Source organism: Barbatula barbatula, assembly GCF_947034865.1.
Source record: "Barbatula barbatula genome assembly, chromosome: 18".
Classification (NCBI taxonomy): Eukaryota; Metazoa; Chordata; class Actinopteri; order Cypriniformes; family Nemacheilidae; genus Barbatula; species Barbatula barbatula.
The window spans coordinates 2,287,176-2,311,963 of NC_136781.1; the positions used below are offsets into that span (position 1 = coordinate 2,287,176).

The 24,788-nt window shown below is 36.4% G+C and overlaps 3 protein-coding genes across 10 annotated transcripts; all 3 read left to right on the forward strand.

Moving 5' to 3' along the window:
- The first annotated feature begins 1,686 nt into the window (after positions 1-1,686).
- On the forward strand, positions 1,687-6,820 carry bscl2l (BSCL2 lipid droplet biogenesis associated, seipin, like). 2 transcript variants are annotated; one of them, XM_079479246.1, is made up of 8 exons: positions 1,687-2,375; positions 2,581-2,662; positions 2,981-3,124; positions 3,365-3,499; positions 3,916-4,013; positions 5,117-5,261; positions 5,360-5,444; positions 5,578-6,820. In XM_079479246.1, the coding sequence occupies exons 1-8, from the start codon at positions 2,116-2,118 to the stop codon at positions 5,844-5,846; spliced, it is 1,218 nt and encodes a 405-aa protein (XP_079335372.1). In that variant the 5' UTR covers positions 1,687-2,115; the 3' UTR covers positions 5,847-6,820. The 2 variants fall into 2 exon arrangements, with proteins under 2 accessions (XP_079335372.1, XP_079335371.1); XM_079479245.1 differs by having other exon boundaries at positions 1,866-2,375; positions 2,981-3,499; positions 5,578-6,519.
- A 2,981-nt stretch (positions 6,821-9,801) lies between these two features.
- On the forward strand, positions 9,802-15,074 carry LOC306907285 (inositol-trisphosphate 3-kinase B). 4 transcript variants are annotated; one of them, XR_013787898.1, is made up of 9 exons: positions 9,802-9,877; positions 10,235-11,090; positions 12,022-12,106; positions 12,438-12,651; positions 13,087-13,291; positions 13,543-13,644; positions 14,041-14,112; positions 14,200-14,758; positions 14,890-15,026. XR_013787898.1 is itself a non-coding variant. In XM_079479298.1 (8 exons), the coding sequence occupies exons 2-8, from the start codon at positions 10,308-10,310 to the stop codon at positions 14,440-14,442; spliced, it is 1,704 nt and encodes a 567-aa protein (XP_079335424.1). In that variant the 5' UTR covers positions 9,802-9,886; positions 10,235-10,307; the 3' UTR covers positions 14,443-15,035. The 4 variants fall into 4 exon arrangements, 3 of the variants coding, with proteins under 3 accessions (XP_079335424.1, XP_079335425.1, XP_079335426.1); XM_079479298.1 differs by having other exon boundaries at positions 9,802-9,886; positions 14,200-15,035; XM_079479300.1 differs by having other exon boundaries at positions 9,850-9,877; positions 14,200-15,035.
- An 87-nt stretch (positions 15,075-15,161) lies between these two features.
- nxf1a (nuclear RNA export factor 1a) lies at positions 15,162-24,506 on the forward strand. Of its 4 annotated transcripts, none has more exons than XM_079479286.1 (22): positions 15,162-15,314; positions 16,368-16,424; positions 16,797-16,953; positions 17,076-17,214; positions 17,428-17,511; positions 18,135-18,239; positions 18,459-18,539; positions 18,636-18,705; positions 19,244-19,332; positions 21,059-21,166; positions 21,308-21,417; positions 21,544-21,580; positions 21,817-21,885; positions 21,970-22,025; positions 22,104-22,208; positions 22,702-22,760; positions 22,852-22,967; positions 23,052-23,094; positions 23,167-23,239; positions 23,364-23,537; positions 23,804-23,864; positions 24,032-24,506. In XM_079479286.1, the coding sequence occupies exons 1-22, from the start codon at positions 15,248-15,250 to the stop codon at positions 24,068-24,070; spliced, it is 1,899 nt and encodes a 632-aa protein (XP_079335412.1). In that variant the 5' UTR covers positions 15,162-15,247; the 3' UTR covers positions 24,071-24,506. The 4 variants fall into 4 exon arrangements, with proteins under 4 accessions (XP_079335412.1, XP_079335411.1, XP_079335413.1 ...); XM_079479285.1 differs by having other exon boundaries at positions 23,052-23,100; positions 24,032-24,490; XM_079479287.1 differs by lacking the exon at positions 18,135-18,239 and having other exon boundaries at positions 15,197-15,314; positions 23,052-23,100; positions 24,032-24,412.
- The last annotated feature ends 282 nt before the right edge of the window (positions 24,507-24,788 follow it).

Below are 24,788 nucleotides of genomic sequence, written 5' to 3' on the forward strand. Positions count from 1 at the left end.
AAGTTTACCCAAATATCTACTTTGTGTGACAAACCAAAATACCAACATCTTGTCGGTGTATGGGGCGTTTTCACGAGAGCACTTCTTCTTTGTCTTCTTCTTGGACTTGTCTTCTTCTTGGAGTGCCGGCGTCCACAAACCTAATACGCATGCTGTCGTGAACACGCGCCATACACTGACAAGACAGAGGAGAATATAGATTAAAGTTTTTGCACATTAAGCACATTAAGAATTAAAAATTCAACTGAGCCACTTTGGGCGGATGGACCCATTTAACCTTGTCTTTAGTACTTTTCTGGCAAACCTTGGCAAAAACTGACACCATGATGTCAATGAGGAGGCCTGGAAATCTCTTGAATGTCACTTAAATATCTTCATTTGTGCTCCGAAGATGCCAGAAGTTCTCTAAACATGTTAAACGTCATGTGGGTGAGTAAAAGTTGATTTTTGGGTGAACTTCCCCTTTAAAGCTTGCACACCGGTGTACATCCTTAAAGTGTTTCTATCTGGGTCATTTAACAAAGCGAAAAGTATGCAAAACATTGCCTTCATAGCAAAACATTTTAAAAGATACTGAAAAGCTGTTTTTAACTTGCTCTTAGGGTGCATTTTTCCTACTTTTGTCTTTCTGACGTATCGAAGCTGTGCTTAAATAAAAAATTTAATATGAAAATAATATTTTCTCTACATTTGTTGTGGATTTTATCGTATTAAGGTTTTTCATTTGTGTTCTTACCCAGGTTATCTTTCACCTGTTAACATCAGGCATTTTTAATGTATATTATATTTATTGTTTATATTATAATGCATTTTATTTTATAATATAGTTTAATTTAGTAATCAACTATTCTATAGTAAAAATTACTTATATTGTAAGTTTATAATCTTATATTCTCTGAGAAGCATTTTGTGAATATATTAGATTTTTAGTACAGAGTTTGTGATCTCAAATTAAACTCTAAAAGATCGCAGAGAAGGAATATGTTATAGCTCAGTTGTTGCTCCTTTATAGCTCATGAGATTTGATGGAGTTCTCAGTTTTGTTTCAAGTATCAACTCAGTTGCTGATGTTTCTCCTAAGGTGGTAAAAGTTATGGAGGTGTAAAATGAATGTAGATTGTAGAGGTAAAATCATCTGGATTTGGGTAAATTACGTTGTAAAAAACATTTGAAAATTATAGGACACAAGGATATATATTAAATTGCATTCCCCCTTTTTCGTTGTAAATGTGTTGTCTTGTCATTTTATAGTATTTCATAAATAAACTGTAAAAAATTAAATCTTGTTAAAATAAAGGGAAACTGTAAAATAATGGGTTTTCCCTGTAAAATTGCACTTTTCTTGTAAATCTGCTGTCTTTTTCTGTAATTTTACTGTATTTAAAAAAATCTGTAAAAACATTGTAATATAATTTTTGAAATTTTACCCGGAAAATCTGTCAAAAATAACAAATTACAGTTTTTTAAAGTGTGGGTGAGAAATGCTTGAGTTCATATTGAGACTTTTGAATGCAGACTTGACAAATCTGAGCTCAGTTTGACATTGTTGAGATCTCTTCTAAAGTGGAGACGTTGTCTCTTTTTCTCTGGATACAGGATAAGTTTGATAAATCCATTCTCATTGATGTCTAGGAAAATCGTTGCGATATAACAGAGATCTCATTTGTGATTTTTCTTTCTTATGTTAGTTTTCCGAGGGGTCGTGTGTATTGACATTCACAGATATCAGTTGGATTAGTCTTGGATATTTCATGCCGCTCTTATTTCATAACAGCACGTCTTGTCCAGTTGCCTCACATGTTGGTCATGAGTCTCATTGCGGTCCCACCGGGGCCTTCAAGTTCAGCCGTTCACTGGACTGTCCCGTTCTTCCCAGAATCTGCTGTTTCACAGTCGATTACTCCAGGAACATTACAAAGATCCGTTCACAACATTTGAGATGAATCAAACTCAAGCAGCAACGCTCCAAAGATAAAGTTTTGTTAAAGAAGACACAAGAGCTTGCTGGTGAGAAATGGGTTGTGTATCTGCTGAATAAAGAGGAAGGTTTAGATACACAAACTAGCTAAAAGAACGCCAAAGGACATCAAAACAAGAGGAAGGAGGGAATAATTCATGTATCCGAGCACGGACGAGTACAGTACGGACGGTTCTGGTGTGCAGGACATGGGACCTCAGATCAATGGACTGGTGGTTCAGATCATGGAGGTGATGCCGGTTCTGCTTGCTCGGATCAGACAGAAGCTTGTGGAGATGGCTATTATGATCTGTGTTATTCTGCTGGTGTTCTGGGTGGCTTTCTTTATCTACGGCAGTTTCTATTACTCCTTTATGCCCACAGCCAATTTCATCACACCTGTCCACTTTGCCTACAGGTGAGGATATACCTGAGCACAGGTGAGACCTGATTTGTGAATCATGATTTGTGCAGAATCTGTAGAGCTATATAGAAATCAATTCAATGCGTATTGGCTATAATTTCAAAATCTTTCTTATGCAAAGTTGAGATCCACTGATGTCATATATGGTTTCTATAAAAATCTTTAAGGTTATTTCTTTGCCAAATGTGCTTCTTTGCAGGACAGATTGTTCGACCCCTCACCATGCCATGTGCTCTTCTCTTGTCGCAAACGTCTCTCTTTTGAAGAATGGAAAACATGAGGTAAATTGTAATGTTTTTCTCCTAAATCAGCACATTTGTGGTTTGTTTGTCTTGTTGGTTTCTGGAAGCGCAGTGATATTGTGAACGGTCATATCATATTATCATATTGCTTACTATAGAAGTTTATACTATATGCTACTTTTCTTTTAAGGTGTGAACAAATTTTGTAAAAAGTATTGTGCTACAATGTTGTCAAATGACATCACAAGGCTTCCCAATGTCTACTTCCTTTAATGGCCGTGACGGGTTATCAGAATGTTTTTTGTTTGTTTGTTTGTTTGTTTGTTTGTTTGTTTGTTTGTTTGTTGCTCACTACAGGTAATGACATACAATCAACCGTATCAGATCACACTGGCCCTAGAGATGCCCGAGTCTCCGGCCAATCAGCAGTTGGGAATGTTCCAAGTAAAAATGTCTCCTTATTCCAAAACCGGTCAGATTATTGACGTATCTGCACGTTCTGTAAGTACGACACACAAGAACACCATACTGACATTCATGCTCGTCTCAAATATTTACATCATCATTTACATACTCTTGGTCCAGGTTTATGGCACCGTAATCCAAGTTTCTATTCCTAAAAATCGAATCTATGACTTTCTGCTAACGCGAAGCTTCACCAAACCAGCTACAGAAAATGGCTTGGGACCCCAGCGTACATTTGCATCCAGGTTTCTCTTTCTTGTCTCTCTGTTGTCTCAGGCGATGCTCCATTATCGCTCGTCTATGCTTCGGGCTCTGGACACCATGATGTTTTCTCCAATGCTGTTAAGCGGAGTGTCCGAACAGAAGCAGTCAGTCATGGTGGAGATGTACTCAGAGTTCAGATTTAATTCTGTGAGTGTCTCACACCTCCTCGCATAATGAACAATAAGATTTATATACAGCCAGTGGTTTTAGTGCTGTGGGGATGACGTATTTTTGTTGGCCAGCCCGGTATTGAATGGTACTGAATTGTGAAATTTATTGATGGACACACAGTTAAAGGGATAGTTTACCTAAAAATACCAAATTATTTCATCGTTTATTCAAAACGTTATTCACCCGTGTCATTCAAAACTTGTATCTGAATCTTTCTTAAGTGGAACACAAAGGAAAATATTTCCATACAATGGAAGTCAATGGGGTAATGTTGTATAATTGTCTTCATATGTCTTTAAATAATGTCATACAGGTTTTGAGTGACATGATGGTGAAAGAAAGTGAATTTATTGGTTGAAGTATCCCTTTGATAACTGTCTCTCTTTCTTCAGTATAAACCCACTGTCGGAGCTGTTATTGAGATCCATTCCCACCATGTTCAAATCTACGGGGCAAATCTCTACATCTTCGCCCACTTCACAGGCATAAGGTTTGTGCGTGTTGGTATTGCTGTGTGATGATTTGCTGTACGTTACAGCAAAGTCCCTTTGTGGAAGTCCTGCCACTCGACCACCAGGTTTTTTTAACACTACAACAAACAACATAAACACTTAGAACAAGACATCCAAAGAAAAGAAAAGAACTTAAAAAGGTGTTCAAGATTACATTTTAAATGACATGTATATTAAAGATACATACTGTATAAATAACAATTACTGAAAAACAACATGGTGATAATATGCCAGAGACAGCATATTTAAATTATCCAATTAAGTTTAGCATTTAAGCAAATACGATTGTGTCTTAACATTTTTTACTATTAACAAATTGGAGACAATCCAAATATAAGTGGAAATTTATCATGAACACATTCAAACAAGGCTTCGGATGATTTCTTTTACATTTATGGATACGATATTTACCATCTAAAATCTGAAGATTAACCATAAAATCAATTGATAGGTTTTTTGATTCAAAATACATTGAGACATCTCTTGCATTTAAATTCCAACTAAAGCTTGTTTTCTCTTGAATGTACAAAGATACATTTCCCCAAATCATCATTTGAATGGTAATTCTTAAACAAAATGAGCAATTTCCATCAATATCCATACATTTCGAAACATACATTTTATCAAGAATTTTCAAATGTAATTACCTAAGTCTGTCGGATAAACAGAATAAAAAAGAAACCAACCCCGCTTTTTTCCTCACACTGTAATATATGTGAAGCAAGAATTCCAGAAAATATTTCCTCTAGGCTTGATGGACCTATTTTTATACAATTATTGCCTCTGGGCTGCTATTTACATCACGACAAGTCCACAGTCCTATCCACCTGAATGAGGGAAGCCAGATATTTCTAAGAATCGCCTTTTTAGATGTCGACTATTCTACTGTGCCTGTGCCCTAGAGAATCGTTAGTCTGATCGTTAGTTATATTTTTATTGATTGACGATTGGTTTGTTATACTGAAAGGCGGGACTTCCTTCCATAGAGCGGCCATATTGAGCGTTGCATTGCTCGCCACTCATTGTAACGGCAGTACGCATTACGTCTTTACATCAAGTCCTGACGCTCGGATGTTCACAGGTACCTGCTGTATCATTTCCCCCTGACGTCCGCTCTGATCGGGGTGATGAGTAACTTTGCCTTCCTCAGTTTGATCCTTGTACTCAGCTCCCTGCAGTTCAATCAGGGTGATCGCAGGTCCCCTGGGGAGGAGAGCAAGCAAGAGGTTCATATCAAGTTTGGAAACAGTCAATCTCAACAAACACAAGGGTTTAAATCTGTTGATATCTGTGTGTTTGTCTTAATACGTTTTCTTTTCTTTAGACTGATTTAGAGTTTGATATGCATCAAGATGAAATGAAAGAACCAGAGGAACAGTCAGAACCTCAGCATGAAGGAATAAGCAAAGGTATTCATTCTAATAGTTACAATTAAATCTTAAAATTAATAATAAGATGTTTACAGAATTTAATACAGTAAGATTGAACCGCTGACAGATATGTTTCATACGCATTGTATCTTTTCTGTATTCGTATATGCAGTCATGACAAAATCTATGTTGGATTCCCCCATTACGATGAGAATTAAAGACACCGCGGATTGCAATACAGACGAGATGGAAGAATCCATTCCAGGCATGGGGGTGGATGAGAGCGAACATGTGGAGGATGAACCCATCTGTATGATCGAGGATGGGGAAAGGATTTTGAGACAAAGATATTTGTCAGCTGTGATGTTACAAACATCTCGGGCCTTAACAGACGCCGGAGATAAAAACTTGAATGGTGTTAGTTCCTGTTTGAGCTCATGATGCAAAAGAAATGTAACCGTTGGCTAAACAAGGATAAAGGTTATGAAGAGCAAAGGCCACCTGCTCTTCTGACTTTAGCTTTTTGCCTTTATTTAACGTAGTTTCTTCTTTTTTTAATCTGCACATTTTTTGCTAAACCGAGATTAAATCTTGCATATTATTTCAAAAGTGATCGGGAAAAGCTCTCATGAATCTTTTTACACCATGTTCACCAATTAAGGGTTTTTTCTCCCTACTTTTGACCGGATTGATATTAATAAGCACTTTTGACTTTCAACCGGTCCAAACTTTACTTTTTTGCTCAATGTAATATTAAGTTTATAGCATCATTGTTCTTTCGATACCATGCCAGTAAATAGCCTTGAGTAAAAATGCTATTTGGTTGTGGCTTATGTTTGGAAAGTAACGCATGAATTTGCATTTATTTCCATGTGTGCCTCTTTGGAAAACACGTAAGGCATCACAGAAAGATATCTAATGGCATTTTGACAATTCCTTTTAATGTCACCAAATTAAATTTTGTCTTTAAAATTTTTTCTCCATTGTGTTTATATGTTACTCGTCTCTTGGGACTCTTTTTTTTCCATTTTTTTCTTTTTGTGCAGTTATTCTGTCCTAACTTGCAGTAATATGTGGCTGTCTTGTGTATTGTTGAATTAAAAGATTAACACTGAACATGTCCAGGTCATATTTCAGCCGTAAATCAAAAGAAATGATTAAGAAACTAACCTATTTAAGGACCAATCATTTGTCTTTGCATTTGTATGTGAATAACAAATGAACAAAATATCAACAGTGATAAACACACGAAGGCAATGTACTGTATATAAAATCATATATTTTTCACATGATGTAAAAGTGAAATATCACGAGTTTTGTGATCAGATATTTGGTTTATTTTATAAGGAAAAAATGCTGATACAATAAAAAAGGCTAAAGCATATATCACATTAATAAACGTAAATGTGTTCGGGAGTAAGACCATTCTTCTTTTATTCTCTTTCATATGGACTGTGGGAGTCCTCGACTCAACCACGAAAGAGCCTATTGTTGAAAACTATGAGGGGCCGTTTAGGCCATAATTATTGAAATGACTCTTACAAACACTAGTGAAATAAAAACATCGATCGAACTTAGTGAAATTCATTCATACATATTAATGAAATGACTCTTACAAACACTAGTGAAATAAAAACATCGATCGAACTTAGTGAAATTCATTCATACATATTAATGAAATGACTCTTACAAACACTAGTGAAATAAAAACATCGATCGAACTTAGTGAAATTCATTCATACATATTAATGAAATGACTCTTACAAACACTAGTGAAATAAAAACATCGATCGAACTTAGTGAAATTCATTCATACATATTAATGAAATGACTCTTACAAACACTAGTGAAATAAAAACATCGATCGAACTTAGTGAAATTCATTCATACATATTAATGAAATGACTCTTACAAACACTAGTGAAACCATACATATGTATTACTGTAATCTTTTACAGACACATTTCAGTGTAGTCGATGAAAGATTTCAGTGTAGTCGATGAAAGATTTCAGTGTAGTTGATGAGAGCATATTTCACTGGAAAAGGAAGCTGCATCCTCACTTCCGTTTAGTTTGGCGCGCGTTGATGACGTGCAGATATGCCGCGAACAGGAATCTGTCAGATGCAATTAATTTACTGAGCAATATTTTACAATCGCCCGCGCTACCTTCGGTTTTTCCTTATACAGTTTCGTTGTCAATGCAATTTTTTTATTGTCTAAAAATATATTTTGGCTATAAAACTATAAAACTCTCCCAAAAAGCTGAAGCGTGCGGTTCCGTAATTCTTGGCGTCTGCAATTCCAATAGGAACTACACATTCGAATGAAGCTTTACTCCCACTTTACCAGGATTTAAAGAGTGTGTCGAGGAAATAAAACTCTGGTTTTAAGATTGCAAAATGACGCCACGGCGATGTTTTTTGTTTTAGCAAGTGTTTTGCGCTATTTTCATACACGAGTAACAATGAAGATGATATTACAGCTTTTCTAAGAAGTGCACTTAAGTGTTTAGAGGACATTCAAACAGCGAATGGTGCTACGAATATGTTGAGACTTCACAGAGAGCTAGAGGACCAAACGAGAACCTTGCATTCATTGTTGCAAGCTGTAAGAGCTGTGGATGAGGAGAACCCTTGTTTACTAGAACTGCAGTCCTTACGTTTTGTAATGTTGTTTTGTATACAAATAATTATTTTTTAAAATTTTATATAACAATTATTTGTATACAAAACAACATGGCATTTCAAAGCGTTATAATAGAAAATACAGTCCATGTGCATGACATAAATACAATTATAATAAAAACATAACAAAATAATAATAATATATATTTTTTAATACAAATAAAATAAACAAATAATAAATAATTTAAGGGGCTATGGTTTTTCTTGTAAGTCATATTCTAGAATGTGTCATACCATATATAAAAGGCCATATTCCATTTCCGGATCCAAATGATCTGATTGCATAGGCAAACAACAAAATAATGGGAATATAGATTTATTGTTTGCTGTAAAAGTACGATCATAACCTTTATCACCATAACGAAATGTCCAGACAGTGGTTACTTTTCACAATTCGACTTTTCAAGAGGATCGCTACCGTACAACCCTGTGTAGATGCGCAATTAAGCGTATAGCGTGACCGCACTTATCTCAACCGCAGATTGCGTGAATCCTGCGAGACGTTGTCTGTGTCTATAGTGTGCGGCGGCTTATGCCCAAGCAGCTTAAAGTTCGCTGCCAGTTCATACCTAAGCCAAGGCAATATGAGATCTGTGCATATGAGATCTTCCTGGCAAGTGGGTCGGAGTTGTTGGAGGAACTAATAAGTAATTAATTCAGTAAATTAATTGCATCTGACAGGTTCCTGTTCGCGGCATATCTGCACGTCATCAACGCGCGCCAAACTAAACGGAAGTGAGGATGCAGCTTCCTTTTCCAGTGAAATATGCTCTCATCAACTACACTGAAATCTTTCATCGACTACACTGAAATCTTTCATCGACTACACTGAAATGTGTCTGTAAAAGATTACAGTAATACATATGTATGGTTTCACTAGTGTTTGTAAGAGTCATTTCATTAATATGTATGAATGAATTTCACTAAGTTCGATCAATGTTTTTATTTCACTAGTGTTTGTAAGAGTCATTTCATTAATATGTATGAATGAATTTCACTAAGTTCGATCAATGTTTTTATTTCACTAGTGTTTGTAAGAGTCATTTCATTAATATGTATGAATGAATTTCACTAAGTTCGATCGATGTTTTTATTTCACTAGTGTTTGTAAGAGTCATTTCATTAATATGTATGAATGAATTTCACTAAGTTCGATCGATGTTTTTATTTCACTAGTGTTTGTAAGAGTCATTTCATTAATATGTATGAATGAATTTCACTAAGTTCGATCGATGTTTTTATTTCACTAGTGTTTGTAAGAGTCATTTCATTAATATGTATGAATGAATTTCACTAAGTTCGATCGATGTTTTTATTTCACTAGTGTTTGTAAGAGTCATTTCATTAATATGTATGAATGAATTTCACTAAGTTCGATCGATGTTTTTATTTCACTAGTGTTTGTAAGAGTCATTTCATTAATATGTATGAATGAATTTCACTAAGTTCGATCGATGTTTTTATTTCACTAGTGTTTGTAAGAGTCATTTCATTAATATGTATGAATGAATTTCACTAAGTTCGATCGATGTTTTTATTTCACTAGTGTTTGTAAGAGTCATTTCATTAATATGTATGAATGAATTTCACTAAGTTCGATCGATGTTTTTATTTCACTAGTGTTTGTAAGAGTCATTTCAATAATTATGGCCTAAACGGCCCCTCATAGAAAACTGTTGTGAAAACTTGTTACATCACATCATGCAAATCACTTCTGATGGACTTTGATAGCAAAACTTTGAGCTTTAAGTCTTTGGTACCAAAGGGCTGGAGTGATGAAACAGTGGTGAGTCTGGTACGTGGGAGTTGTTACTTTTTCCTATAAGCGAGTTTTTTCCTAGACACAAATGAAGATCGTTCTTATAGATTTTCGTGGCACCTCTGTAGGATAATTTTTCACCAACGGTTCAATTTGTGTCCAGGAAAAATGTTGTGCCTCTTTAAAAAATTATTTCTTGTTTGTATTTTGCCAAATGTTATTTTCTATACTTGTATATGCTGTATATAGTTTATAGAGATCAAATATTCATGCCATTTTATAGAATATTATATTTATATGTTATTTTTTTATAGTTTACATATCTATTATTTATCTGTCTGTCTATGTTATTGACATGTTTTGTTTAAAAAAATATTTTGGTAGAAAGATTTATTTTAGACCTCAAATCAACAAAAGTGGGTTTCATCTATTTCTGGTGAGCATTTCAAGCCTCTTCATGAAAGTTTTGGATTTTCCAATGCAAAGCATGAGCACATTGTCAGGAAAAGCGAGCGATGTGGGTGATGGGGAGATCGTGAGAGATGCCGGAGAAGAAAACATTTTTGATTTCTCTTCATCTTCATCTTCAATCAAAAATCATACTTTTAAAACAAAAGGCCTCAGAATCAGACCTAAACTGGCCTCGGCTCAAGCCGTCCTGTCACCAAAACTAGAACAACCTATAGGAACACAGATGAACGCACGCGAGGAACAAGAAGAATTGAAACCAGAATATCTGGAACGACTAGCGAGATCGACAGAGGAAATGAACGCAGACAAAGACATTGAGAAGCAAGTGATGGCAGATGAAGCTCTTGTTAAAGAAGATTCAAAGAATGGAGCAACAAGAAAGAACCTGTGGAAAGGCAGGAATGAACTTAAGGAAAAGCTGAAGGACCGGATGAGGGAGAGACTTGGCGGATGTCTGGAGAGCATGGATGAGAGCAGCGAGAGAGAGATGACTGACAGCAGAAGGGACAGACAGAGGAGTTGGGTTGCTAAACAAAGACACGCACATACGCAGAGGGATGGTGAACTTTACATGGACAGAGGAATGGAGAGAGACAGTGAGAATCAAGACAGAGGAATGAAAGAATTTGTTCCTTATCCAGTCCTCTCTCGGGTTCTCCTGCACTCAACGGCTTCATCGTCTTCTTCCTTCAACAACTCCTCAGCCGAGAGCGACGAGGTCTTCAGCGAAGGGGAAGATCCAGCGGGCAGGAGAAAGACCATGAGCAGGGTGAGTGGGATTTTTGGGAAAGGCAACAAATATTAAGTAAATACACCAGTGTTTGAATCTCGCAGGACCTGTTAAAGTTGACGGCTGGTGAATTTTTGACCTGTGCTGTGCAGTGAAATGCGCTAGAAAATTTGCATTATTTTGAAAGAGTTCCATCAGAGTATATTTGAATAGGACATTTGCATAATCCTGTAGGCAGAGATAGAGTGTCGGTTACTGTAAAATTTGCAGTTTTTCCAAAACAAATTTGTTATCTACCAACTATTCCATGATGAATAGAGAGACCTCTTAAAGATTTGACGAGTATGAGGCTTGTGAACCTTCTAGATATCTATAATGTGGTATACTTTTAAACTCTAGTGTTAAGTAAAACATTAATGATAGCACCCTTACTTCAAGTACATTAAGTATACTTAAGCAAAGGTCAAGTAGATTTTTAACAAGGCCTATATACTCTATTTCTGGTTTGGATCAAATATGGAAAACCTGACAATCGGTTTAACGTCCATTTGATCCAACCATTGGTTGAAACAAGCCAGAGTGTACTTTATGTAGTTCTTGTATTTAATGTAACTTGGGACTAAATTGGTCCACGTTTAATAAAAAAAGCATATGACTTTCTTTCTTCCGCAGGACACAAAAGAAGATATTTTGAAGAAAGTTGGTAATCAAACAGCACTGGACCCCATTCACTTCTAAACACAAAACCAATGCAAGTGAATGAGGTCCAGTTAACAACATTTTTCTAAATATCTTCTTTTGTGTTCTGCGTTTGAAATGACAAGAGCGCGAGCTTATGTTGACAGAATTTTCACTTTAAGTGTAGCAGCAAAACATGACTACATTTTCCGACTACATACTAATAGCACAATTGAAAAATCCTGACAATTGACAATATTGCCCACAGAAATGAATGCTTTTTCGTTTCCAGTGCCGATCGTGGAGAACGTTTCTGACCATGATGCAGTGGTCCAAGCGTACACAGAGCTCTTGGATCCAACTGGCTGGTCACCAAGGTATGACACTTTTCATCAATACATTGATTTGTTTCCCTCCCCGACCATAACCTCATTATTTTAACAAAAAAAACATTTATATATTTCTTATAGTGCTCATTTTTAAAATAGCATTTTTCACAGTTTTTTTAAATATACACATTAACGATATCTTGGCAGTAATTAACAGAGTATCAGCTACTTGAATGACATGTAATAGCAATAATAACAAAAAATGATCAATTTGAAAGTTTATCATAATACAATACCATGTCAAGATGCGCTGGCGTCTAATTTGAAGCTCACCCCCACATTTTAGAAATACATGATGTTGTCTGTGTGTTCTCTACAGGTAATGTCAAGCTGAGTGAGGGAGGAGAGGTGCTGAAGAGGTTTTGCGAGGTAGAGGACATCTGCCTGCAGGCCCTCATGTCAGATGCGCTCTTTCAGTTCGTGCCTCAATATTTTGGGCACATCAGTCAGGATGGAGATCGGTACATCCGTCTAGAAGATCTACTGAGTGGTCTTAAGTATCCTGTGATCATGGACTGCAAAATGGGTGTCAGGTAGGAGCGAACGTAATAATAGCTTTAAATCCTAATTTAATAAAATAAAATAATTAAAAACAAATACACCAGAAGACTGGTGCCAGTCTGCGGATTTGATCAGTTAGTGTGTTTCTATCTGTACAAGAAACAGCTTGTAGCGTATTCCAGCCATTAGAGGTTATGGGTCACTTGGCTGAACTGTTTATTATGATCTAAAAAAAAAGCTTTTGATCGAAATTTTGAGTTTCTGGAGAAGATCTGCAAATGTATTACATATAAAATAATTTTCAATTCATCCCGACTAACAAAAAACAGTCAATAGTATTTTGCATTCATAATTCCCAGTTACACTGGTATTATTTCATATTTATATTTTATATGTATAATGAGTGGACTTGTATCCCAAATAATATATATAATTACATATAAAGGGTTTTGTGACATTACTCGTAGAACTTACCAGGAAGACGAGATCATTAAAGCCAGAAATAAAGTCACCTTGCGGACTGATATGTATCACAAGATGGTGAAAGTTGATCCGGCGGCTCCCACTGAGGAGGAACACGCACATGGAGGCGTAACGAAGCTGCGTTACATGCAGTGGAGAGATGACAGCAGCACTACCTCGACACTCGGCTTTCGCATAGAGGGCATAGTGGTATGAAAAAAGCTGTGTCTTGTGTACAGCAGTTTAGCAAATACAATGATATTTTAACAGGCTTATTCACAAAATTAAGAATGAATTAAATGAGGCATCAGCAAAACTTAGATCACAAAGAATGATGCTATATAATTTCAAATAGGACACAGATTTTTGGCTATATGTATGTAATTACTTTTTGGTGATGCTTTGGCCAACATTTGTATTATGTTTGATTTAAAATGTAGCCTACTTGTGCTTTGTTGTAGATGGGAAATGGTAAGGTATTACGAGATTTCTACAAGACACGCACAAATGCCCAAGTGACAGAAACCCTCTTATCCTTCACCAAAAGGCAGGTTCACATTCTAGTGAGTGCATCTGCTTTCATACTACATTTTGTGTTAACTTATTTTCCTGTAGAATTCTGTATACTTTAGACTCAAAGATCACACAAACAAGTAAAAATTCAAGTAAAATTGGTATTAGTAATACATGTCTGGGTTTTATTGTGATCAATTCATCCGTGCATATTTTTCCGAATTAAAAATGGTCTTCATAATCTTTCATGTGAAAATATTTTGTATATTTTAATGTGAAAATGTTTATGTTGTTGTGAATATTGTTTCATTTCTACATTAAGCAGACCTCACAAGTTCATGCTATACGTGTTCCAAATGATTATTCTCTGCTGGATAAGACTTCATAAATGAATTTCAGTTGCGCAGATCATGTATAAATCACACTTCACACTTTGTGTATCCCAGAAAGCCTACAAATCCAGATTACAAGCACTAAATGAAACGCTAATGCAGTCAGCCTTTTTTAACCAACATGAGGTCAGTACAAAATGGTCACTTTATTTTGCAACACATTTCAATTATACTTTTTTGCTTTCACCCTTACCTTTAAACATCTTCTCACAGATCATAGGAAGTTCTCTGCTCTTCGTCCACGACAGCAACAGCAAAGCTAACATATGGATGATTGATTTCGGGAAGACCCTCCCAACCCCGAAAAATGTCCACCTGAAGCATGATGTTCCATGGGTGGAGGGAAACAGGGAGGACGGGTACGTCATCGGTCTGATCTCCCTCATCTCTCTGCTGGGTGAAGCCATCAGACAAGCGGAGGAAGATAAGGAGCCACCGCATTCAGATTTCCATTGATTTTACACCGGATACAGCAAGAGACTCTAGAAAAGAAGCTTATTTTATTGGCACCGAAAAAATGTCTGTAAAAGCACAATATTTAGATAAAAAACCCAATGAGACTACAAGACTGGATCTTATAGTCAAGACCATTGGCATGCAGCTATTAACAGTATTAATAAAACATTAAATTCCTGGCCAAAGATTCGTATGAAATGTACAGTGTGCTAACCGTATTGCTTCTACTGTCATCTAAATGCTTTATAAGTCACACTGCTTGTGTATTGTGTACCCATGAAATGAGAAATCAGAGATAACATTATTTCTCACAGACGCCATGCAATTAAATAGGGACAAATGGAAACTTTACTGTCTCAAATATCTCTCATAAATGTCTCCGTTGGTCTTAACAAAGCTACAAACTGAGCTCATCTTTGCCAAGTCTGCAGTCAAAACATACTGAAGATTTCAAATATGAACTAAATTGATCCAAATCCAGATTATATGCTATAATCTAAATTACACTTCCGTACTCCGCATGTGCCTCATTTGCTTGATTGTGCTCACTTGAATTAATAAAAATGAACATTGAACCATATCTTGAAGAATATAAAAATGTGAGACTCTCCAATATAAAAGTATAAATGTATAAACATAAATGTATGTCATTTTAAATAGTAGAAAAAGGTTTTGTGTTCATATTGATCACAGATAGTAATGCCCACTAATATCTGATTAGATACAATAAGCACGTTGTCGGTTTGCCACGTGCAGGGGTCAGAGAGCACGCAGTGTCGCGCAAATATTTAGATGGTGGTGCACGATGACCTGCTATCGGGATTATTACCCCAATCTGTCCGTGGTAACACGCGTTTACCCTCGTAATACAGGTACTAGAGTTCACAAAATGTTTGCTTTGTGGTTTGTCTTTGACGGCACATTAATAAGAGTTGCTTACTGTATGACATTGATTAATACGGATTGATTGACAGGTGTGGTCAAGCATCATCACGGGTCGTGTTGGGTTTTGATAGATATTTTGTAAAGGTGGATTATGACGGTGTTTGTGATAAACCTTATTGGAATACTACTGAATGTGTTTCATTTGTGTTTACATTTAGGACGTGTCATTTTCACGTCGTTACGACTCACGTTGCTAAGGACGGTTAAAGTCAGAATCACAGTAACTATAACATTAGCTATGTAAAATGATTTTTTTAAATAACAACAACTGTACTACTTGTTGTTTAAGTTTAAGTGTTGATTAACTAGCAAAATAGTCGTAATAGTTCGCAAGGCATTGTTGGAACGGTAGTTCGCTACTATGGTTTTATAAATAGAGCGCAATTAAATGTTTTTGTGTCGTATGGCAGGATAAACTCAATATGTGACAAATACGTTTCTTTTCTGCAACCATCTCGCACGTTTTTTGAAACAAGAGACGACTTTTAAAATAGTTTTCCGTTGGAATTAGCGGTGTTTTTATGTTAATATGACAGGAAGGCTTTTTCGGTTGCTGCTTAGCGATCCCAGTAACTATAACATTAGCAATCTAAAATGACTTTTTTTTTTTTTAAATTAGAACAAGTGTACTACTTGCTGTTTAAGTTTAAGTGTTGATTAACTAGCAAAACATTTCTAAAGTCGTAATAGTTCGCAAGGCATTGTGGGAACGGTAGTTCTCGACTGTATGGTTTTATAAACAGAGCGCAGTTACATTATTTTGAGTCGTATGGCTTAATATGTGACAAATACGTTTCTTTTGTGCAACCATTTGGTTTAAGTTTGCTTCTGTAAACGTAACTAGCACGTTTTTTTACAAAAAGATAATTAAATTATGTCAATATGACAGGAAGGCTTTTCGGTAGGTGCTTAGCTACAAAAAAAATATATATTTTTTTAAATAGGTTATAGAATGATGATATTATCTACCCTTCCCCCAGAACCTAATGACACTGCTGTGGTGAGAAAGGTGTGGACCATTGACAACAATCCGACAGGTAAAACTATATAAGAGGAGATGCAAAACCATCTAAATCCATCAGATGACTTTTCGTGTAAATGCACAGTTTTTTAGCAGCTCTTATATTTGCTTTCAGCGATGCCATATATTTCTGTGCGAGCATAGTGTGGTGTTTATTTAGCAGGTTTTGAATCCAAACTATTTGAGTAACGTATACAATTTAGAGGGTTCAAATATACACATACTGTATATTTAAGCCGTCCGACAGCCAAACCTGCACGTATAGATATACACACTGTAGATGAGCCCACTGATAGGGAGTAAATTACTGAAAAACTAAAATATACGTTGTTACTATTGATAGAATGTAATGAATAATGAACTTTTATTTTTATTGTTTGTGTTTCAGGGCGTGATGGTCGTGTCGGCAACAAGCAGTTTTGTAGACATAGAGGTCGGAGGTCATTCAGGAATGCACACAGTGATTCACGTTGTTTTCAGCGTCATGCTCAACCTCTGGGAAACTTTGAACCCCGTGGCAGGTTTCAGAATAGCATCGTTGACGGGTCGGTGAATGTATTTGTGTCCGTATAGACAATCCGTAATGAGACAGGGAGACTTTATATAAAAAAGCTGTTATTGTATTTCTTTGCGTGTAATTCTAAATGCATGTTAACTTGTGCTGCAGGATTACAAATGGAAAGTTCAGCCGGGGTGGCTGGAAAGGAAAGGGGTGGATGGAAGGGCGGCGAGGGGGAAGTAGTTTAGGAGCAGGAGGGGCAGAGAGAGGAAGAGAAAAAGGAGGAATAACATGGTTCAGAATGACAGTAAGAGTCAAACAGAAGCACTAAAATGTTTGTTTACATCACACTCACAGCGGAGAAAATGTCCTTATGGTCATTTTTAATCAGTGATAAACAAATGAACAGATCATTGAACTTATCATGAAGATATGAATCTATTTAAATTTTTGATATGTCACAATAGGAGCATGTGAGTTTTCTAGATGTGGGCTGATATCTTTATCATCTGTTACACAGATACCGCATGGGAAAAAGTATGAGAAGAAGTGGCTGATAACAACACTTCAGGCTCACAGCCTTGTACCTTTCCGTCCAATGCTCGTGAGTAATCCAAAGTAGAAGAGGGTGTTTTTAAAAAGTCCAGCAGATCTGATAATATGAGAGGCACAAATTGATTTTCGTCTTGCTTTCATTTAATTATTTAAGCGAAATTTTTTATTTTTGTTAAACTTTGCCAATTTTTAATTACCCTCATGTTGTTTACAATGTATGACAGCAACGGCGACCGGACGTTGGTGGTTAAAACGCCGTACCTACGTACACGCATATCAAATCGAACGTTTAGGTCACCTCTCCCGTGAAGTGTTGTTTTCAACAGTAGACACAACAAATGGAATATCGTTAGCATTAGCTTGCATTAACATATCAACACAGATTACATTAAAAGACTAATGATAGAATGATATACTGTAAAAATACAGCGTCACATGAAATTAAATATTACATTTATTTGCATAATTTGTCACGTAGTAACCACTACAGCAAACCCTCTATTCTCTCGTTGTAGACCGTTACAGTACAACGCTACACAGTAGTTGTGCCGTGCATGTGCAATACAATGACAGAACACTGTTGCCGTTCCATCCGTAGCTGCATACAGTACAAGCGTACAATGACTGTAAATTGTCTGTAAGATTGTCTAGTAAATCTGTGTTTGTGTCAAGTTCTCTATAGACGGACACAGCGTTTATTTCTACGTGGATGATGCGGCCGCTGCCGGCGCCCTACGCAAACTATCACGCAGGATCACAGACAGTGAAGGGTACAAAGTACTGTACCGTTCCTCTACTTTGTTTCAAAATTCATTATCATTTCTCTCTTCCTTTACTGTATATGCCGATAATTAGAAATGTAGGATGGTTATTTAAAGTCAACTTTGAAATATTTTTAGTAAGGCTTCTATAGTATCTAAAGATGTCAAGACACGTGTTTCAGTGACTTGAAGTTAGTTTATGTTACAGGATCGACTATAGAATATTGTTTTGCAGGTGGTTGTTATCATGACCCCTTGTGTCGAACCTCCTCTCCACCAAAACAACCTGAAGCAAGAAGACCTGGAGCTTATAAAGGTGTGATTGGCAGCTTCTTATAAGAATTAAAACAGCTTTTCTTTCAGACTTTCTCTTGCTGCACTAATACTTCATATTATGGTTCTGTTTTTACAGGAATGCATGTCTAAACGGTTCAATGGTTCCCAGGGTTGTCTTGATCTGAGCAGCATCGGCACTGATCATGGTAAAACTAAACATTCTATACTGCAGGGCCGTGTTTTGACCGCAAAATACAGCTGCTGAACAAGTTAAGATTTTTATTCTGCATTTCTAAATGTCATTCAACATCAAGTCAGTCAACAGCAATGTGAAAGACGAGATTATCACATATAAATCTTTGAACTGTAGAATATATGTAGAAAAATGACTTGCTTAAAAGTAAATCTGAACTGAGTATTTGAGGACAGAAAAAATACAGAGCATCTTTTCTGTTATTTTGACCGTTTTTCATTTTATGCAAATCAATTCAAACATGTTTTTGTTTGAAATTTGGGAGAAATGTTGTTAGTAGTTCACAGAATTAAGGAAAAAAAATGTATTTTACCTAAACGCATACCTATAAATATTATATTCAGAAAAAGAAAAAATAGTTTTGATATGGTCTCATGATTTTTTTACGAGGCTTTATGAAACCATTAAAATGTAACTTTTAAATATACAGTGTTAGGTAAAGTATTTTTCTAAATGTAAAAATGTCTTTTATGTGATATTTTTCCCACAAGACTTGGTTTCACATCATATCGAGGTGAAATTAAACCAGAAGAACTGCATGCAGGCCATGCTACGAATCATCGAGGAAAATGTTCCTGAGGTAAGATCAGAAACACTAAACCGGTCACAGAGTTTTCATTGCATTCGTGGAACTCGGGTTTTACATTTTCTGAAGGAAATGCGATCTGTGTTTTGACATGCCAAGCTTTAAAATGCTCTGCGTGGTTGCAACTTTGATTCCTTCAAAACTGTGTATCAGAGGCCAAGTTCTCGCTGCACATTGACTGCCATGACCATAAATATAGAAGCAGCATCTAATCCAATGAAATTCCCAATATCTGGACGTAGGTAGGAGGTCAAAGCGTTCAGCTGGTGGAAAGGGTTAAACAAACCGTGGGATTATATTTCTCGGTTAAACAGCTGTGTATAAGACTCAGACATAGATTCCAGGAACACATTTGTTAGGTGTTTCGGAGCGATCCTGGGTCAGCGCTTATACATGTTTGTGTTTAAGAAATGAATATGATCACTGATGAGCACTGCGGCTCAGGGGTGTTGTGTATATGACACCAAGAATTTAGTGGCGTGGGGGGTTGCTTACAAATAATTGAGTGTACTGGTATTCAGAAGGGTCATAGAGGGCAACTGGGTCATTTCAAGCCATCTGAGATCTGACAGCAGTGAAAGGCAATCAGGTTTCATAAGATTTATAGTCCTTTATTAATGTAGGCATGTGATATAATTGTCATAAATGATCTTGGTATATGGTGTTATGATGGTATTTTTGTTACAAGAACAGATTGAAAATTGTCATTTTGTTAGACAACGTTTTCTTTTTAAGCAAAAACATTTTATTAACGCCTTCATAAATATTTTATTATTAAACTTAAAGTAATTATACTTAAGTATTTTAAGATTTCTAAAATATCATTTCAATAATTAAATAAAAAATGTGTAACCAGTAAAAATTATTTCTATAGTCAGGTAAAGTCTGCATTATTTATATAGAGCTTTTTAAAAAATGTATTGTTACAAAGCAGCTGTACAAGAAAACATTGTGGCTATAAGCAAAACATATAAGGTTCTGCAAGTCAAAACACAGGTCCAATATCAGACAGACTACAAATTCCTATATGCAGTGTTAATTAAATAAAACTATAAACTATAAAATTCTAACAGCCTATGCAAACGGCGGCGAGGAACCCAAAAATGAAGGAGAAAAAAAAACTCAGAGGGAAACCAGGCCTAACCAGGGGATTCCAGTTCCCCTCTGGCAAAGGCTGCAGCCTCTGCACAAGCTCGACAGTGCGCGCACAACGAGGCAAAATAAAAATATTGATTTAAGATTATCATTAATAATCTAACAGCGGCTGAATTTTTGTAGAGTCGCCACGTACTTTGTCCAGCTTTATCATCACAGCTTTTGTCAGGTCTGGGCATGTACTGCGTCCCGCCCGCTCTGGTAACCTTGGACTGCGTCTTGCGCGCTCTAGTAACCTTGAAGCAATGAGACAAGACGGGCTGAGAGTAGAGTACTGTTCTGCACTCTTTGATGCAACAAATGCATCAGTTGTTATTGGAAGTGTTCCTGGTTCCGGTTGATCAAACTAACAGTAATATTTGAACCAGTTATTAAAAAAGACATACTTGAATTTTAACATTTAAATAATTGCACATAAATAAAGAATATATTTTATAAATGTAACCATCATTTTCTGGCCCAGAATGTTTTAGTCCCAAAAAAAATGTCTTCACTTGAGAAATAATGTTCCAATATTCTTAGCAAATGTTTTGAACAGTAAAATTTTCTCTCTTTATGATCACAGTTGTTATGTCTGAATCTGAGCAACAACAAGCTGTTTAGGCTGACTGGCCTTGCAGACCTGGTGAAGAAAACCCCCCGACTGAAGGCACTGAATCTGTCTCATAATGAGGTGAGAGATGCCCCGGTCACTGCGCCTGAATGATTCATAGTGTTTGTTCTGCACTCTTCTGTTTCTGTGTTCTTTGCTGTTTAATGTGTTGTTACATTAACATGTGTTATTTTCTATCTGCGTGTGTGTGTATATGTGTAGCTGAAGTCTGAACAGGAACTGGATAACCTCAAGGGTCTCAGGCTGGTTGAACTGTGTTTGGACAGGAACCCGCTGTGTGATTACTTTAAAGATCAGACCACATTTATCAGGTCAGTGTCTGTCTATCTTGTTGGATTTATACGCATAATACATAAATACCCTAACCCCCCCCCAAAAAAATGAAAAGCACAGTGCTTGTGTTTTTCTTGTGTCTTTGTTTTCTCTTACATTGACAGAGTGGTTCGGGAGCGATTTCCCAGCCTTCTCAAACTGGTAAGTTCTTTTTTTTTTATAAATATTTATCCACTAAATTAACTCTCTATACCTAAACAGAATGTATTCACAGCACAAAGTCAGCCTTTAATTTGTCAATGACAGAAATTCCCTGGTCTTGGGTTCAATTCTTAGGAAACACAAATTGCTAAAATGCATACCTTGAATGCACTGCATTCTTTAATAAAAGTAATTAGTGAATCAATCAATCTTTTTCTAATGCGATTTGTTTTCAGGACGGTCATGTCCTTCCGCCTCCCATCTGTTTTGGTGTAGACACCAGCACTGCTGTTCATCCCTGTAAGGTAAATGAAGGTCTCGCTGTTATATTGATGGAAAGCAGGTCCATGTGGGGTTTTTGAATGGATGTGTATATGTAATCAATCCAGGGCAGCTTTTTTGCCTCGGAGGAAATCAGGGGCGTCATCCAGCCCTTTCTCCAACAGTAAGTGCAAGTGTTTTCATTTGTAATTTTTTTAGGTTCTAATGTTTTTGGCGGCAGTGAAATGTTGTTTCGTGGCAGGTATTACAGCGTGTACGACTCAGGACACAGACAGCAGCTGCTGGAGGCATATCATGATGGATCCTGTTTCTCCCTCAGCCTGCCACTCGGCACCGATGTCTCCAGGTCTGAATCCTGATGTGTTTCGCATGCTACTGATTGTTTCATTTTAATGGCATTTAAAAGTTTGTCCAAATTTAGTGGCTGAAAAAGAACTTAAAGCTACGATCTGTGACTTGACTCCTTATCACTGTCTTTATTTGAAACCTGCTTTCATTTATGCATTTATCTTTACATGGTTTGAGGTTTTCGTACCTATAAATCATTATTTTAAAGAGTAAATATTTTCTGATGTTATTACAATGACACAGACAATCAGTTGTAATGTTATAGTGTGAACTTGTATTTGATGGTTACGCAAAGTCTATTTTTTGTGCTTCGTCTAATTTTGAATTACATTTTGGTATATATACAAGTATAACGCAAAGTGTACAATGTAGTACAGTAGACTGAATGTAGTCCTTCAATTCATGAAGGGTCATACAAATTGTTATAATTCAAAAGTTAAATATCTTTAAAACAGAGACGCTGATGTCACTGCTTAATGTCGATTACACAGGTACTTAATGAGAGAGTATCATAAAGACAACCGCAATATGAAGCAGGTCAAAGACTCCTGTAAGTGTCATACCTGACAAACAAACAAATTAGAGTTTCTTCGCTTGGCTTCACCTGCTAATCTTAAAGTTTCTTTTGCCTTCTTTAACAGACACACGCTTCCGTTTGCTAAAACATTCCCGGCTGAACATTGTTACCTTCCTCAATGAACTGCCCAAGACCCAGCACGACTTCACTTCATTTACCATGGATGTTAATACATTTACGGTAAGTCCTACAATGAAATCTGCTGACTTGTTATCACTGAAGTTTTCCTATTTACACATTAATGTCATCTTGTCTTTTCCGTAGAGCACTTTATTGGCGTTCACTGTGAATGGAGTGTTCAAAGAGGGTGAGGGTAAGAGTAAAATGGTGATGTAATTCTGTGATGATCAACAAACTTTGATTTTTTTTCTTGATTTAGTTGATGGCAGATCGAACGACCTCATCAGGGCGTTTACCAGAGTCTTCATCGCAGTTCCAGCTCCAAATTCTGGGTAGGAAAGACCAGTAAAACACCGGCGTTTTTTTTGTTTGTTTAGGCTGTCGCGTTTTGATATGGTTCCCGACATCAAATTTGATCAAATTGTCCTTCATGAGAATCTTCATTGTGTGTTGCAGTCTATGTGTGGTCAATGATGCACTCTACGTGAGGACGGCCACATCTGAGGAGAAACGCAGAGCATTCGCAACACCTGCCTCGAGCGGCCCAGTGTCCACCCTCTCTGCATTCCAGCAGCAAATGCTCTCTGCCTTCTCCCAGAGCTCTCAAATGAACCTGGAATGGTCTCAAAAGTGAGAGGGGAAACAGGAATTACATCTCTTACAAACATACTCTTACACACTTGTATAATTACTGGGAACAACCAGACGTATCTTATCTATTAGAATATTAGTCATATTAGTGGGGAGGGTGGTATGAAAATAATGCACTAGTAGAAACGATTCAACTAGGGGATGTTTGGTAAGAATCATTTACATTATTTTGGTCATACCACTCACCCTGTTCAGTGTTATCCTGTTGATAAGTCTTGAATTGAAGGTGTTTGTGTTGCTGTCAGATGTCTGCAGGATAATGCGTGGGATTTTCAGCGAGCTGCACAGATTTTTACAGAACTGAAGGTAAAAGCACAAAAGTGTTCTGACTCGAGGGCCGTAAACATAAATCCACATGTACAGGATAAACACAGCACATACAAATTGATCTGAATGTAAACGAAGAAATCGTCAAGTTTTTTGGATGTGAAACTAGACATTTAGTTTCATTCACACATTTTTGTCTCTTGAAGGAACAAGGGAGGATTCCAACAGTAGCTTTCATTAAGTGAAGATGCCAATAAACATGCAGATATGCATGTGAAAGTATACTTGTGCGCACGTACATAGTTGTATTTGTTGTTTGGCATTAAATTTGTGATGTATCAAGCTGCAATGAAACGCAGAGGTTTGTTTGACACTGTTGAATATTTGTTGTGTTGTTTCTTTAACGACTTTACTTCGTGTTGAACTTGAACAAATGACACCACGGCACTGATTCTGTTATCATTTTTAAAAAGCATCTTTCAGTTTTAATTGTGATGTTCAAAATCAAACATGCTTTTTTCGTTTGATTAAATAGTAAAAAACGTTCACGTGAATGTTAACAAGAAAATAAAGTTTACGTTTATTGCATGTGTTCTCAATGAGACTGACATCAAATATAAACTTCATCGAGTCATTGTTATATTAAAACGGAACCTTTTGATTACAAAAATGTAATGCAGTAAAGTTTGTGAAGAAAAACTTATAACATTTGAAAACAATTTTAACTATGAAATTCTTAGGATTTTTGACATGAAAGCTTCAATATGAAATTGAAGGCATGAGATTTATTTAGTAGGCATAAAGGAGCACTGGTAAGCGCAGCACAAATGCAATGAAAGAGCTCAAAGTTATTTGTATTTTAGAGAATTTGTGCTAATTTTACCACTATTTAAATTAAAGAAATTATAATGAATAAACAGATTCTGGAAGTTCAAGTACTGTTTAATGGCACAGTATAGTAAC